We start from the raw sequence: 12,136 nt of genomic DNA, 5'->3' as shown, positions 1-12,136 counted from the left end.
CAATTTTGTGCTTACATAAGAACAAAAGGTAATACCTGTTCTTAAGTAAGTTGAATGTCGTATAGAATTCACAAAGTTATTATGAACCATTTTCAGAGAAATTTAAATTCTTCCATCAGGTTATGACTAACTATATTCTGATATTTTAACTTGATGTGGAATTTTGTAATTACAATAACAAAATTTAGCATTCATGAAAATTTTAAATCAAACTTTAGATTTGTCATTGTAGTAATGCTGAAAAGGTGTATTAAAGGCATATGTGCAATCTTGTTGAAGCATTTTAACACTTTAATAACTTTATCAGACATATAAAATAATTAGTGTACAAGTCCAAACTGCATATGAAATTATGCATAGTGATTGTTTAAAGAGATAAAATAAAAATGTTGAATGTCAAGGCACTAAGAAGTTAATTACAGAGATATATATACTTTTTAATATATAAACTATTGTCAATATGTTTCGGACAATGCACTTCTTCTGGTACCACTGATTAAATAGTAAATCCATTTACTATTTAGGAAATAAAGGAAAACATTTTAAAGTTGAAGGTTGCATGACAATTTAACATATGAATGTGTATGACAATGCTTACAAAGTCTTGAAACAATAGAAAGTTGCATGTGTGTGTGTGTGTGTGTGTGTGTGTGTGTGTGTGTGTATATATACACAAACAAATGCATATATATATATATATATATATTATAGTTTGAAATAAAATAAAAAAAGAACAGATGGACATATACTTTACTGTATAAAACCATTTAACTTTGGGTAAAACTGAAATGAGAAATATTACAAGAAACTAAAAAGCTCATTTGGACTGTTGGGATGGAAAGTTTTCAGATCAAAAATTATTTTTTCTTGTAATTTACGTTTATATTTATGTTTAGGGGCCATCTTCAAAACAAGTATTTTGAAATGGTCAAGGGTATGGTTGTACAAATTGAAGTGTCAGAGCACTGGTTTATCTGTGTTGTAATTTATTATAACTCCATGAGATGTTTTTGTGTATGTTCCACTAATAATCTACTGGTTTCTTTTATGTATAATTTTGCACAACATGAGCAAACAATAAGTCTGTGATGCACACTTTTGATGTGCATTTCTATTGTTCCTTAATATAAAATCTTAATTTAGGATCCTGCATGGATGTTCTTGAGTCAGTGGAAGCACGTGTTACAGTGCTTTCTGTTATAAGGATAGCTGCCTCAAATAAAGTTGTATCTGTTGAGGTGGGTGTTTTAAGGCTACTATGCATTATGTAGTTTACAATATTGGTATTGTGATGGTAGGAAGTTATGGGGGGACTTGGAAAAATGTTTGATGGTATTATAGTCCTATATATATATATATATATATATATATATATATATATATAGACACACACACACAACTTCCTTTTGTTCCAAGTATTTGTAAGCATTGTTATACAAGTTCATTTGTTACATTGTCACACAACCTTCGATTTAGAATTTTCCTTTATGGATTTACTGAAGAAGGACGTTGCCTGAAATGTTGTATTAACAATAGTATATTTATATTAAAAATACATATATATCTCTGTAGTTAACTTCTTGGTGATTTGACCTTCAACTTTCCTTTTTTTTAATGTATTAGCCTAAGCTAAAATTCTTCCATCTCAACTATTTTTATTTCCACTATAATGACTTAATGATTACACATTGGAAATGAAATATGTGTGTTCTCAGTTGCTGGCTAATAAGGCCATTTCTCTTTGTTCTTGAACATTAATGACAATTCCTGGACAACGACAACAATTCTCAATTTCACAGACCAATTTTTTGCTAAATTGTGAATTAAAAAATTCATTAGGAAGTGGCCAAAATCTGTATTTGTGTTTCCTCATTCTTCCATTCCCATATTAAGTATGAAAAGAATTAGTTCATTGTAGTGTAAGGTCCTTAGTCTTAAATACCACAGTCATACCTCCTCTAATTGAAAAACAAAAACATTTTCAGAGATCTTAACCTATTTTGTATGACAACTTTTCCATCCAAGTTATCTTTGTATTTGAACTTCTCTAAAATCTTTCCAACAATACAATGTCCTTCCCAAGTAATGCACTCAAAATTGAACACAGCAATCCAAAAGCAGTCTAACCAATGACTTGTATGATGAAATTATATACTGTTCCAAAAGTTGTCTAACCAGTGACACATGTAATAAAATTATAACTTTTTAAAACTATTCACTGTGCAAAAATCCTGACACTGAACCATGAGGTAATTCCACTTGAGATTAATCCAGTCTGACTGAATAACTTTTGTAAAAATCCACTGCTTTCTTTCATTTAGCCACTGTTATATCCACTGAGCCACCTGATTCCTACACCTACAGTGATCTTTTTTTAACAAGCCCTTTCTGTGGCACTTTTATAAAAACAAAACTCCCAATCAAAGGCTGAGTTTCATGAGATTACAGTATCAGAACTGCTCTACTAAGTATCACATCACTGAGTCATCTTCAGATGATTTTGTGCTCCCACATTTCACTATGTGGTTCATTATTAAAATGCAAGAGATACACTCTGACTTTGCAAAATATTACGTGTATTTGAGCTATATTTTCAATGTCAGCATAATGAGAAAGTTTATATTAAAGCTACTCTATATCCAGTTGATGAGCATAAACCTCATGTTCATAAGTTGATGGGAAAGTATTGTAAATATAGAGTTTGTGTGATGGAACTACAATGTTGCTTCCCCATAAGGAGAGCCAAGCCTTTGTCTAATATTGCCCTCAAACATCAGGCATGAATGATATAATTGCAGTAGTAGGTTTTAAATCTCTGAGTAGGCAAACCAGATGGTGTACATAATAATAATGTACTTAGATTATGTAAAAACAAAATCTCTTTATCAGTCTGTACACAAGACTGAATGAAAAAAACAATTAGTAATGTAATATTTTGAACACCTCACTCTGTTTCCAATATACCTAAGAAGATCACTGAGTTCCAAATAGGAAATCCAAATCACATTGTTGAAATACAACTGTTTCAACTAATATCAACAAAACTTAATCAAAAACTGACTACTCTAATCCCAGCAAAACAAATTTAGATAAGAAAGTATTATATGTACAAAACTAAATAATTCACCAAATAAATTTACATGACAATTACTGAGTAACACAGATGTGTTTGTATGTCATACTTGTGATAAGATTGGCCTATTGTTGATAAACAGGCTAGGATTTCAAGTGAAATTAGATATTTAACCATAGAAAGACAAATAACTAAAGGTAGCATTTTATGAATATTTAATAGTTCAATGTGGAGTTTAAATTTACATGTGCACATATATTATATGAGTAGAATTACACTAGCCTTAGAATATTAGTATGGAATTCCATGTAGCTTAAACTCAAAACTTGGTTGTCCCATGTATCAGGCTAATAGATTGATGTGTATCTTCCTGTTTATTATCTCTAGTTATTGAGCAATTGATATGTATTCTCCATCCTTTCAACTAAACCTTTAATTTAAATTAACATATAAATAAAAAAGTTAAATTTTTCTGCTATAAAATACAAAATAAACAGAAACATTTATAAGTCAGTTGTAGCTTGTTTGATTCATACCTTTTACTTGCACATTTCAACAGACTCTGTTCATTTTTAATACAATCTTAAATATATAAGCTGGCTTTTATTTCTATTTTGCTGTGGTGTCACCTAATATGTGAGCTGCTATCTTGTACTTGTAAAATTAATTTAATGATAAATGCTTATATTTAATAGTTGTGTGTGATATTTTTCATTGTTTGTAGCTTTGTGAATCTTGGGATTCTGTTAATTGGCAAAAAGGAAGTTCCTGATATATTATACCAAAGGAAAGTAGAGAACCAGCTGAGACAGAGTGGTTCCACCGACTTAGCAGGTACTTAGTTGCACAAACCTGACATTATTATGAATCTCTGTAGGGACATAACCAATACAACATATTGTGGAGAAGGGTTTTTTTTTCAATAAATTTGATGTCATAGAATCATGGCTGTTTTTGAATACTTTCTGGCAGATTAGTTGCATAAAGCCTATCTTTTATTTTATCTGATCCAGAGAAAAATATATTATGATGTGCTGTAAAAGGAGAGAAACAGATGAATTTATTTAATTGAGTATATATGGGTTTAGTCCAATGGGCTGAACTCTTATTAGAGAAGGAATGTTGACTGTAATTCCAAATTTACTATGTGTATATAGATTAAATGTAGCAAGCTTTTAATAAAATGTACATCCATTATATGCAAAACCCCAAAATTGATGAAAAGTAATTGTATTCAAGATATGTCTGTAAATTGTTTACATCTGGCTGAATCAGTTTCTGACAAACCAGAATGCAAGGTGATCTTTATGTTAAAAATACTTTTTTACATCATAAAGTTTGTATTTGCATATCCCTTAGAACATCCAAAATGCTTATCTGTAGTTGTTTTTTGTTGTTATTCTGTAATTTTTTATATTTTATCATGTATTTACTATCCTTTACCAAGAAATGTCACTAAATCAGCAGTATGGGATAAAATGAATGGTTGATAACTCTGACATGAAATACATAATATGTTGAATGATACATTTTAATTTGCAATCTTACACACGATTAATAGTGTTTTTATATATTTTGGATGTTTATATGTAAATGCACATGAAGAATTTTCTTTTTTATTGAAATAAGTGGAATCAATACAGAATAGATTTTGAGCACATATATTATAAAGTTAAAAGCACTTCTGGTATAAATTATAGAAAATACTAAATCTTACAAATAACTGCACTGAAGTTCTAATATTAGTGATAAAAATCACACTAGACTGTAGAGTTTTTTCAGATTTCTCTTAGTATGTCATAGATCTCAGAAATAATATTTTAAATCTACTTCTTGTCCACCAACTAGACTGTAAAGTGTTGTTTTTTTTTCAAATTTCTCTTGGTATGTCATAGATCTCAGAAATAATATTTTAAATCTACTTTTTGTTCACCACATGTCTTTGTTATGGTGATCTCTAATTTAATCCAAGAATCCGTAGCAAAAAATGCAGTTTGTAAATGCATTTTATTCTAGATGGTGAGAGAGCCAAGTTGCGTGAAGAAGCAGAACAAGAGGCTAAGGACATGGATTTAAACAGAGTTCGCATCTGTTTTGAAGCCTTTTCCAAAAACCTTACAGTTTCTGATATCTTTTACTCCATTTGTCAGCCTAAATTTTCTAATAATATTGCAAATCAAAGTGAGTTTAAGTGCATTATTTTTATTTTGTAGGAGAAAAATCTTAAGATTAGAATGACGTTTGTGTAAGTTTTCACACAAGTGTATCAGAAAAAAGTGTGAGCTTTTAATAGTACACAATAAATGTTTAAAATGAGACATTATCCTCAGTCTCAAAATGCATCAAAATATTTTTACCTAATCATTTTGCAGATAGCAGCACAGTAAGACATTGAAATATGTATAGTGTGTGAGATTGCTCCCAGTCTTACAGTATTTTATTTTTAAACAGTAAAATTATTGTGTAAAACAATATTTTTATTGTACTTTGAACAGGTGACAGTTTCTTTTTTAAATTTGGTATGTAACATTAAATATTAACTTCAGTTCTTTTACACATCTGAGAGAAAAATGTATTTTGGATCTGAGATTGACAAATATTTTGATTAATATAGTCTTGTTAACTCAACCTTAAAATCATAACCTATCACTATTTTTGTTGCACACTTACACCAAAACACTATCCAGATGTCATTTCATTTTACACATGTATTTACTAGATTAGGTATTATATCATCCTTGAAATCAGTTTCAAAAAATGAATATATGCATAAATTCTATTAGAAAATATAAAGGACATAATACTGTGTAAAGATAAACCAGTTAAATAAAAAATATGGATAGTTTTTGCATTAAGGTTACTATTTTATCAGTTGGCCACTAAGTGTTTCACATTTCTGTGTGTTTGGTTGTTCCATTCTAAAAACTCTTAATTTTGTTCATTTCATTTTTTAATTCAACGTTATTGTTCTTTGAATTAGAATTAAAAGTTGAAATAATGTTCTTTCCCTATTTGTATTTTGCACTTTACTGTATAAAGAGATAAAAATAATTAAATATTTTAAAGTTACACCAAATCTTTCCAGACAAGAAGCCTTTGAAATGCTTTTAGATTGTTTAGTTAATTTGTAACTTTTATTGATAAATTTCATTTGAATCTATTTTTCAAAAGAAATGTTTAAACCTATTTGGAAATTTACTCTAAAATTGGTACTTTGCACTGTGTTTAAAATATTACAATTTTTTATTATTTCACCCTAACTATCTGTTGCATGGCCAGGTGATTAGGATACTTCATTCACAATCAGAGTCACAAATTCGAATCCATGTCCAACCAGACATGCTCACACTTTCACCCATGAGGGTACTGTAATGTGACAGTCATACCTACAGTGGTAAAAGAGTAGCCCAAGAGTTGGTGGTGGATGGTGATGACTGGTTACCTTCCCTCTAATCTTTTGCAAAATGTGAAACAAACAATACTAAATGTACAAGATACATGTTAAAATAATCAAGAATGTTATTGATTAATGAGTTCAGTGATTATTCAGTCATTGAATTTCACTCATCTTCCATTTCTGTCTAACACTATGGCTGAAATAAAAATTTTATATATATTTTAAATATTCCATTAATTTTACAGAATGTCCTGATGTAGGGGAATTAAAAATTGTGCGTATCAGTAAATGCTCTGGGGTCTGCACAGGAAATGAGGAAGTGTTTCTTCTTTGTGAAAAGGTCAATAAAAGTAAGTATTTATTCTTCATAATAGGATGAACTGCACCTAACTGAATTAGTGTGGAAGGAACTGTTTGGGAAAAATAACAAGGATAGGGGTTCAAACTAACTTTGAATAAAAACAAATTCTAAAATGGAGGGAAAGGAAAAGTGTCAAATGTTATACCAAAGTCAGTTCTAATATGTAATTATCTAATGTAAACAAAAGTGCAGTAGTTTGAAAGACTTTTGATCATTAGTTGATGAAGTGTTTGAGATTGTTAAGGGAACTGATTGAGTTGATGATTTTGTTTTTTCTTTTTCATATTAATGGTAGAGTTGTGAAACATTTTGACATGGTAGGAATAATTTTGTGTATAGGTTACCTTCTGGTGTGGTGGAACCAGTTAATTTAATGGAAATTAAAGGAAAGATTTATAAGTATTTCAATGATAAGGACTGGCTATGAGTGTTTTTATTTTCAAGTTTAATGTTGAGTAGATGGGATGGCCTAATTCAATGGTTTCCAAATTGTGTCTCAACAAGTTGCCAAGGGTTTCTTAAGAGATTCACCAAACAGAGAATATTTAATTAAGTAATAATATATAAAATCTGTAAACAAATGTTTCATGTGTCAGTGGAGTGTGTTACAAATCAAGGTAAGTGGGTTAACATATTGTCATTGAAAACAGTTTGGAAACCAGTGGCCTAAATGGACCACAATTTCCCTTGATCTCAGATTATGTGGAGCTGAAGTGTTTATCTTTTTGTTGACCATTTGTGAATGTTGTCATTGATATTAGTTTTTACAGACAGGGGTTTCAACAGGAAAACATAACAGTTTTCATCATGTCTTGGGATGAAATATTTATATACATTACTGCTGTTTTGTTTAATTTGTACTCGTGAAGGGACATTGAACAAGTACTGAAGAATAACTGGACAATACTTGTTCACTCTCTCTTTGTTAACCTGAAGATGACCTAAGAAGGTCAAAATGTTTTATACTTTATTTTAATTAAATACTAATACACATACCAGCCATCTAGAAAATACATTTTTACTTCAAGTGGGTTTCTAGTCATCACGAATTGCTTCATCACGGCAATTATACAAGAAGTGTAAATCTGTAGTGTTTCTTTGTGTACACTATTATCTGTTTAAATTTCATTATGCCTAAACATACCAACATTCCACCATTGTTAACTGTACATGCTCATGTGATTCTAACAAAACTAAGAAACTTAAACCAAAAAAGTATTAATATAATAAATTACATTTATTTCATCCAACAGTGCCCAATTTTGAGAAGATAAAACTATACAAGAAATTTAATTTGTGTACAAACATTATCCATAATTTACAGAAAAAACTGCTAAATGCTTGGCTATCTTAATTTCAAAATACAAAGAACTAAAAAACTGACAGAAACACAAAATGAATCTAGACCATGCAAACTCTCTCTTTGTTAACCTGAAGATGACCTAAGAAGGTTGAAATATTGTTCTGTACTCTATTTTAATTAAAGTGCTAATACCCATACCAGCGTTTTAACTTCAAGTGGGTTTCTCATCATCACAGACCTAGCAACTTAATTGAACAGTGGATGATGTCATACTGAATGTGTGCTTTTCCTTGTAATTTTGTGGTTGTTCAGAATGGAATTTGTATTTGACTAAAGTACATCTTGCAGCATGTATTGAAAACTGCTGAGAATGTGATTAGTTTAAATGTTAATGAAAACACTCTGTATGCTACTCACATGAAACAACTAAACCTCCACCTAGATCATAATACAAAAACTTCATAAATGTATAATAATGCTTTATTTGCATTAAGGGGAAACTGATCACTCCCCCCCCCCCTACACATACACATGTTTGGTTACAAATTCCAATATATCTTCCCTTCACTCACAAAATAGCTTTTCTTGATTGGCACAGTGTTCTCTCGATTTGAATTTTCAATCCTTTCTCTAGCCTTCCGCCTCCTCTTCTGCAGCAGCTCTGCACCAATAGGAACACAACCCCTCTCATAACAGTGCCCTGTCCACATTTGCACATGTTAATTACCTTTCAATTGGCAGTAATACCATAAAGCCCTCATATTCCTTAGGTGTGCCCACATGCATCACCTTCAGTGGATATTGCTCAACAAATAGAGCTTCATTTGGGATCTCTTAAGTGGTGCTATTACCCTGCCTCCCCATTTATAGGTTGACTTTGCTTGGTGGTTGGATGGTGACTACCATCAGAGTTCCTCTTCCACCTCCTTCACAAGATTGTTGCCTCATTAAAGATGCTTCCTTTTTGTGTTGGGGTGTGTATCTAAATGCTCAAGGAGGCTTTGGGTTGTTGGACATTGCCTGATTTGTCCCCCATATACCAATATTTTGCAGTTGCTGGCCAACCATTGTGTTCTTCTTTGCTTCTTGTCCAATGTCCAGTCATAAGACCTTTGTTTCAAGATGTTGAACCTTCTCTACTGGGTCCACAATCAGATTGTTAGTATGTCGTATTCAGGTGCCTTGAATCTGGTTGCAGACTGATTATCTTGGTCCTGCAAGATTATCTGGACCAAGTGGTTGTTTGAACTGCAGGTGTTTCAAGAGTTGTGTGCTTGCTGGCATATTATGGATATAGATGCTTTTGCCACCCATTGCAATCCACAATTTTCCTATTTTTGATCTACAGTTTCACATCCTTTAAAAAAAGTTGTAGATGCTCTCAGTTAAAACTAGATAAGATGTTAACTGTATGCATATTCTCCTATCCTTCTTCCCAGAGTTTTTCATTGTTTCAGACCATTCTGTTTTGTGTGCTCATCTTGGCTCTATTTGGCCTGCTTAGTTGTGGTTTCTGCTCTTGAGCAGACCTTTGGTGTCACCTCCCCTTCGTATGCCCTTGTCACCCATGCTTTTTCATCAGCCTCAGTAAGGTGTGTGTCATCTATTCATTCTTACCTTCAGGTCTCATAAGTGGCTTTTTTTCAGTTCCTTGTAAAACAATCCAGATTATCCAGGTGTATTACTCCATCAATTGCTCATCTTGTAAGTTCTTCCTCCTTGGCAATTTATCAGTGTAAATGGTATATATTCCACTGCTGGTCACTCTTTTGGGGATAACATCCTTCCCAATCACAGTTGTCTGCATTTTTTGTTTGGCACTTCGAGAGGAGACTGTAAATTTCCTCATTTGCTGGTTATTCAGTTTACTGAGTTTGCCTCTGTCTTTCAGTCTCCCTTGTTGTCTTTGTTATTTGATTCTCTTTCTATTTTCTGTCCTACCTGCCCTCGGTTTCTCCTGGATTGGAGTCTCAGTGTTGTCCTTCAAGCTCTCACTTTTCCTCTATTCAAACTTTTATCTTCATGTTCCCTGTATAACTTTTCCTTAAAATTCCTATTCCTTATATTAATAGCTTGTGGCTGGTGGCATTCTGAGATCCTTATAATTGATGCTAACTGTGTACCATTCCACAGTTCCTTTATTATCTTCTCTCATGAACATTCATTTTTTATCTAAGACTTCTGCTCTTGGGAAAGTAATTCAACTTTTTCTTCCATTTTATTATCCTCCATTTCCCACATTTATGACCACTTGGATCCTGACTGTCTCCTGTGTCCTGTCCAAGCCCTCTGATGGTATTTTATTTACACTGCTCCCTTCTGTGGTTTCCAAAACCATTTATTCCATAGGATCCTTCTGTGTGCTGGAACCTCCCTCTCACATTACTCTTACAGGTAGGATTCACCAGTAGTTAATTAGATTGGTGTATTTTTCCCCCTTTACCTGAAGATTGTCACCTTTTTTTAATTAGCTTCTCCTCAACTCTCTCACCTCATCATTTTAATGGCTGTTTATTTCCATCTCCCTCTGCTACAGACTTTAAGTACAATTCCAAATGGCACCAGGTGTTGATTTTCTGTCTTCATTCACTTATGATGCAGTATTAGATAATGCACACCATCAAGATGAAGTGTTTTGTAGGACCATTAGTGATTGTCTCTAGTGTTCGTTTGCTTCATAAATGTTTGTCCCAGACTGTACACTCATGGACAATCTGAATAAAGCAGACAGCATCTCTAATGTTCAGTGGCAATGAGACTTCTTACTGTGGATCTGATGTACCATTCCAGATGCTGTTGGGTATTGGTTGATTGACTCTGTTGTTGTGGCATTATAGTCATCCATTGCACTATCTCAGGTGATGTACTCCTCCAGACTTTCCAACACACATTTGCTCTCCTTTTCATCTAGTGGAATATGAGAGTCCTTGCCACTTACTGGTTCATAGTCATCAGGGTGGTGGACCATGGAGACCTACCATCTTGAATAATGCATTATACCACTCAGTTGAGTAGGGCAGTGGCATTCTATTGGTGTTGATGGGAAATAGTACTTCCTACTGCAGACTTGATGTATAATTCTAGATGCCAACAGGTTTTGATTGAAGCATTCCACCATGTCCCAACTATATATCAGATCATCCCATAAGTAATGTCTGAAACTTTTACACAGAAAGTGCATCATAATTTCTGTCTTTATAGAGGTGACTGAAATATGTAGTAAGACATGTATAAAAATGTTTTGACAAATAAAAAAATAACTAATCCAACTCCACTTTTTCAGATCAATAATCAAATAAACCCTTATGAAGGTGGATGTGTCTGAGGAGCACATTAAGCGTATAATGCTTTATGAGTTTAAAAAAGGCAAAAGTGCAGCAGAAACTACACGAAACATTTAAGATGTTTATGTGTGAAGTCTCCAGATGAAAAAAAGTGTCAAAGATGGTTTCAGAAGTTCAGATCAGGTGACTACAGCTTAAGTGATGTGCCATTTTCAGGTCGTCCTGTTGAGTTTAATGATGACTTGCTGCTAACTGCACTTGATGAAGATTGTACAGTAACTGTTGAAGAACTAGCACGGAAGCTTAATTCAACCAATTCAACAGTTCACTGTCATCTGTAACAGCTTGGAAAGGTGTCATAACTTGATAAATGGGTCTCCCATGATTTGACAGAAGCCAACCTCAGAGTAAGAGTGGGCATTTCCACTTCTATGCTTTCTCGTGAACGTAACTCATCGTTTTTGGACAGTTTAGTGACTGGAGATGAAAAATGGATATCTTATAAAAATTTTAAGTACTGCAGACAATGGACCCTTGAGAGATGATAAGGAAAGGCTTGTATCTGATGATTTTGAGCTCTGGTTTTTTTTTCAGTTTTTATTAATGATAATTTAAGTGGTATTCCTCATCATAAACAGTTGATAGAAGGAAACAAGGTTGAACAGTATTATTGCATTAATTCTGAGTTTGTTAAGAAAAAACTAGAAAGTATAAAAAG

The 12,136-nt window shown here is 32.6% G+C and overlaps 1 protein-coding gene across 5 annotated transcripts in view; it reads left to right on the top strand.

Annotated features, from left to right (window-relative positions):
• LOC143256051 (nuclear factor NF-kappa-B p105 subunit-like) overlaps positions 1-12,136 on the top strand; it is a 132,149-nt gene that overhangs the window by 89,227 nt on the left and 30,786 nt on the right. For all 5 annotated transcript variants that reach the window (XR_013030979.1, XM_076512697.1, XM_076512699.1 and 2 more), the window contains 3 exons: positions 3,798-3,907; positions 5,090-5,254; positions 6,716-6,820. Coding sequence is in view for 4 of the 5 variants with exons in the window: in XM_076512697.1 (XP_076368812.1) it covers positions 3,798-3,907; positions 5,090-5,254; positions 6,716-6,820 (380 nt within the window). In the remaining variant the exon portion in view is untranslated. The remainder of the gene's footprint in view (positions 1-3,797; positions 3,908-5,089; positions 5,255-6,715; positions 6,821-12,136) is intronic.

This window comes from Tachypleus tridentatus, chromosome 7 (genome assembly GCF_004210375.1).
Source record: "Tachypleus tridentatus isolate NWPU-2018 chromosome 7, ASM421037v1, whole genome shotgun sequence".
NCBI classification, from domain to species: Eukaryota; Metazoa; Arthropoda; class Merostomata; order Xiphosura; family Limulidae; genus Tachypleus; species Tachypleus tridentatus.
This window is presented reverse-complemented; position numbering and strand designations above follow the sequence as displayed.